We start from the raw sequence: 4901 nt of genomic DNA, 5'->3' as shown, positions 1-4901 counted from the left end.
GGGGTCTTGGGGGAGCTGGTGGGGGGAGTGAAGCAAATTAAGTCATGATGAAAATAGACAAACATCTTCACCCAAACACATAAATTTTCATACTTGTACTACATGATGATAAATATTTCTTTGCTTTTCTGGCTTTGCATTGCTGTAAATAGATTGTTTGAATTTCATCTAACTATTTCTGTTTTCAGTGTTTCGTGCTTTTGATAAGGACAATGATAGCTGTGTCAGTGTAAAGGAATGGGTGGAAGGCTTATCAATTTTTCTTCGGGGGACATTAGAAGAAAAGATGAAATGTAAGGTTTCTCTGATCTCAGTATCGAGTCATAAATGTTGAAAGTATTATTTAAATTTCATACAAATACTAATAATATCCTTTTATAAAATGTGGGGTAGTTAAAAATGTTTTAACAGTTTTATGTTATCGGATTCAAAGCTTTTTACTACTGCCACTTTGTTTTGGCTTTCCGTTTCCTTATTTTTATTAGGACCCTCAGACAAAATTATGAGACCAGGAGTTAGATAAAGGTTCTGAACTGACCTGCTATTCATGGGAAGCATCATAGTTGGAAAATCCCATTTCTTCAAGGTGCTCTTAATTGCCTGCATATTTTCCAAGGGCACACCTTAGTGGGTATGCATACCTTATGATGGGTTTTCCAATATGTTGCCTTTGAGCAGACTGTAATCTGCAGTGACAGACTTTCACTCCTCCTTAGTGAACATGCACAGAACTAAAGGGATGAAAGAGAACAAACAAATGATGGTCAAACCAAATGTTTTCACTCTACACTTCCAACAAGAATAGGATTTGTTACCTTTAGAAATGGCATCCCAATAAGCTTTGTTTTTTAAACTAATGGGTACATTGCATTGAACTTAGTAGCAACTTTATCTAACTCCTTTTTATGAATCTAATATCTTTGTTAGTGGGATAAGCACTCTGTATAGAGCCTAGTGATTACAGTTACTCAGGGTCGCCCCGGGGCGGGGGCAATTGCCCCAGGCCCTGCGCTTTGGGGAACCCTGCAGAGCTGGGCGGAGCAGCCACAGCAACTGTATGGCACCGCTGCTTACTTGGAGTCCAGCTGCTCGCTTACCCCCCGACTGGCCACTGCTGATGGCAGTTGCAGCTTCTTCAGCACCAGGGTGGATACAGTCGGAGCAGGGGCAGGGTCCCTCATTTGCCAAGGCAAGGAAATAGTTTATAAATAAACCTGACTTATTTTGATAAGATTGTTTTGAGGTTTATGACCTGAATGGTGATGGATACATATCACGAGAGGAGATGTTCCATATGCTGAAGAACAGCCTCCTAAAACAACCAACAGAAGAAGATCCTGATGAGGGAATTAAAGACCTGGTAGAAATAACACTGAAAAAGATGGCAAGTACCCTTCCTAAAGTGGTGGTTTATTTAAGGGTTCTCTTGATTTTAGTGAGGTGCTCAGACTACAAAAGCAGTGAATCCCTATGAGGATATTTCACCTTCATAAATGGGGACTGAGGCACACCAATAGTAAGGAAATTACTCTAGATTACATAAGTTATGAAAGGAGGAGCTAGAAATACATATTACCCATGAGTTCCAGTCCAATGACCTAAAAACACAACCAAGGTTTCTCTCTCATTTCACCTGTAAATTTTTCCTACAGCCAACTAAAGATGCATTTCATGTAAAGAATTTCATGTCAGAAGCTGTAGCAACATCTCATTTAACACAAGAAAATTGCCATATGCTTTCTTTCTGACACTAGAATAAATGGTTTTCAAGATTCAAATTGTCTTATATATAAGGCAACAGTAGAGTTGCCACTCCATGGACCAGGGCAGAGCTGTGCAGCATAGGCAGCTGAGGGGAAGCAGGGGGCCATATAGGTATGTTGTCAGGGGGCTCGCCCATACAGTTGTGCATTGCATCAGTGTGGGGGATAGGACCCATATGGGGGGGTGGGGCACTTACCAGTGCAGCCCATGGGGCATCCAGCCCCTGGCTGCTTAGAAGTTGTACAACCCTGGTATACACCTTCAGGTGGGGGTGATACGGAGATACCTAGGACACTGGCACTGTTTTAATAGAAACTGCTGGCCAAAAAAACTTTGATCTTGTGCATATTCACAGGGAATCATCAATAATCCTTATCCTTCTTTTGCAGGACTATGACCATGATGGCAAACTTTCTTATGCTGATTTTGAAAAAGCTGTAAGAGATGAAAATCTTCTCTTAGAAGCATTTGGACCATGTTTGCCAGATATAAAGGTAGGAAAGTATCCCTGCATTAAAATGGGAAATAAATTTGTAAATACACCCTTCTGCTTAACTTCCTTCTCATGACATTCTGCTGAAGACATGCCTTTGGGCCTGCCTTTGGCTTGAGCCAAGAGGTTGAACAGTCCCAAATATCAGCTTCTTGGCAGCCTAGGCTCTCAGGGAGAAGCTCCTGTCAGGCAGACAGCCCTGGAAGTCAGGGCTTTTGGGCAGCTTGGCAGGCAGTTAGCTTAAATTGGTGCTCCCTAGATTTTTTAGACTCCTCACTCTCTCTGCCCTGAAGACCTGGCCCTCCCTGGCACACACACAGGACTTAAGGGAATATGTAAAACCTGTCATTCAGTTTCATGGAGAATGGCAAGCTTCCTAGTTTTTTTAATACTTAGTAAAAACAAAACCACAATTTTAAAACCTTAAAATCCACTACTAAAGGAATTTCCTCTCTGCCCAGCTGTACTACTAATCTTAATTTCTAAGGTAAGAGAAACAAGGGCAGAGAGGTTATGTGCCTTGCCCAAAGTCATTAAAAGCTGAGCCAAAAAGTCCAGGCTCCGACTCCCAATCCTCAACTCTAAAGTACTGCTGCCTGGAGATGCAGATTAACTGTTTCCTGCTTTCATTGCTTATGCCCTGTATTCTGGACCCTGAAAAAGGGTTTTGGTATAAAACTAGGAACCTAATAAGGAGCTTTTTCTCCTATGCATTACTATATAGATTTAGTCAAAAAAGCTGCAAATGCACTTAAGATACTAATTTTACTATTTTCTAGCACATGAAATAACCAGACTTGCAGAGCAGCAACAAACTTTTACTTTTTTTAAGCCAAGGACAACACTCGTTGCAGCCATTGATTTAATTCTGATACATACCAATCAAGACATTTAGACTTACGAGTCCTATCTAATAGTAATACTATCCTGTAGCTTCCCATAGGAACCATAATACTGAATATTCCGATTTCTCAGCCATAAGCCATCTTTTATTTTTGTTTGATTTTTACATGAGTTGTGATAAAATGAGGGATTAGAAGGATGTTCCTAAAATTTCAGTAACTTGATTTATCCTTAAAGACCTCAGTTTAACAGAAGAGTTTTCTAGATAAGTTTCCTTGATCTAATCATTAAAAAAGATAAATTACTGTGCTGTTTTTGTCTTCTGTTACAGAGCAGCATGGCATTCGAAATGCAAGCTTTCCAAGAAACTCATGATCTGTAGCTCTATAACTACATTTCTGCTGTTAACCAATTCAGAAAATCTGTGTTTAAGACATTAAAAACAGAAGCAAATCAGGATTTAGTTTAACACTAAAAACTAATATTCCTATTTGTAGTATAGCTTCTAACCCATTTCTTCAGTAGTAGGTAACTCAAATGACTTCCTTTCCTTTTAAATGATCTGCAGTTTTTATGACAGAAAAAGCTACTTGTACACCTGAAACTCTTGCATCTCAACAGCAATAGATATACAGAGGACTGTACTAGAAACGCTTGTTTGTTTAATGAAATGTACCAAAAAAACTTAGAATTTTTAAACCACCACTTAAATCATTTTGAAATATAGTTTATTTTTATCTGTTACATTAGAAAAATAAATAACTGAAATTGTATCCTTTAAAAAAGAGTGAACATTTATATTCTTCTTCTCTGTTTTACAAGTGGCTTCGTTTGAATGTCCTGTGGGTTTTCCTTCAAAGTTTCTGGAACGGAAGCTGCCACCTAGTTTAAAATATAAAGTCCAAGTTTAGTATGCTGCACTTCTTACTGCTTTTAGAATAAAAGCCCCCATATATTTATTTCTTTGCAGTGATTTGAGTTCTGGGAGGAAGGGAAAATACTTTTACAAGCACAGCTTCAACAAATAAAACAGTGACCAAATTGGCTGTATTTTAACACCAAATTGTATATTTGATGTTAGAATTAGGGATGCATCGATAGAGATTTTGGGGGCCAACAGTGATAGCCACTATTCAAGGAGTGGTAGAAGGGGAGGGAAGATGCATGGGGGTGCAGATCAACAACCTTTGCAGTGAAGGAGGGGGTAGGGGCAGGTGCTGCCCTGCTGGGGAGGTGAGACACGGCTCATGGGGTGGAAGTGGCTCCCACTGCTGCTTGCACTCTGGGGGGTGCCCCCCAGATCTGCGCAGCACAGGGTGAAGCCAGAGCCAGTGCTGCGCAGGCCTTTTCTTGCCAGGGGCTGGGCTCTGAGCAGACTGCAGCCACCCCAAATTTTGCTGCAGCTCCACTCCCAGCCCCATGTCGCTGCAGCCTCAGGTTTTCCCTGTGCTTGGGTGGAGGTGAGGCATTCACCTGGGGCTGTGCTACATGGCAGGCAGTGGCACAGGGCTGGGAGCAGATCTGTGGCAAAATCTGGGGTGGCTGCAGCTTCCTCCCAGCACCGCCAGAGCCCACTCCGAGCCTGGACCCCATAAGAAAGGCCCCAAGCAGTGCCAACTCCAACCCACAGCTGCCGCCTGCCCAGGCTGTACAGATCTGCCCCACCCCACCCTCCCAGGGTACAAGCAACAATGGGAGCTGCTTCCATCCCACGAGCCATGCCCCCATCCTGTACCCCCACCCCAGCTGGGCAGTGCCTGCCCCTGCCCCCTCCCTCACTGTGGGGGTGGGGGGTGTTGAT

General features: G+C 42.2%; 3 protein-coding genes across 5 annotated transcripts in view; 2 read left to right on the top strand and 1 right to left on the bottom strand.

The window, feature by feature from the left end:
• EFCAB1 (EF-hand calcium binding domain 1) overlaps nucleotides 1-3649 on the top strand; it is a 7923-nt gene extending 4274 nt beyond the window's left edge. The window contains exons 3-6 of the mRNA XM_019533230.1: nucleotides 189-293; nucleotides 1233-1384; nucleotides 2154-2258; nucleotides 3432-3649. Of these exons, the coding sequence (XP_019388775.1) occupies nucleotides 189-293; nucleotides 1233-1384; nucleotides 2154-2258; nucleotides 3432-3482 (413 nt within the window). The 3' untranslated portion in view covers nucleotides 3483-3649. The remainder of the gene's footprint in view (nucleotides 1-188; nucleotides 294-1232; nucleotides 1385-2153; nucleotides 2259-3431) is intronic.
• Nucleotides 1-4901, top strand: part of CDK6 (cyclin dependent kinase 6) — a 369693-nt gene that overhangs the window by 241188 nt on the left and 123604 nt on the right. The window lies entirely within an intron of this gene.
• RBM48 (RNA binding motif protein 48) overlaps nucleotides 3812-4901 on the bottom strand; it is a 14410-nt gene continuing 13320 nt past the window's right edge. For all 3 annotated transcript variants that reach the window (XM_019533190.1, XM_019533198.1, XM_019533206.1), the window contains exon 5: nucleotides 3812-3982. In XM_019533190.1, the coding sequence (XP_019388735.1) occupies nucleotides 3896-3982 (87 nt within the window). In that variant the 3' untranslated portion in view covers nucleotides 3812-3895. The remainder of the gene's footprint in view (nucleotides 3983-4901) is intronic.

The sequence above is a fragment of the Crocodylus porosus genome, unplaced genomic scaffold, assembly GCF_001723895.1.
Source record: "Crocodylus porosus isolate Cpor-Errol unplaced genomic scaffold, CroPor_comp1, whole genome shotgun sequence".
Taxonomy (NCBI): Eukaryota; Metazoa; Chordata; order Crocodylia; family Crocodylidae; genus Crocodylus; species Crocodylus porosus.
This window is presented reverse-complemented; position numbering and strand designations above follow the sequence as displayed.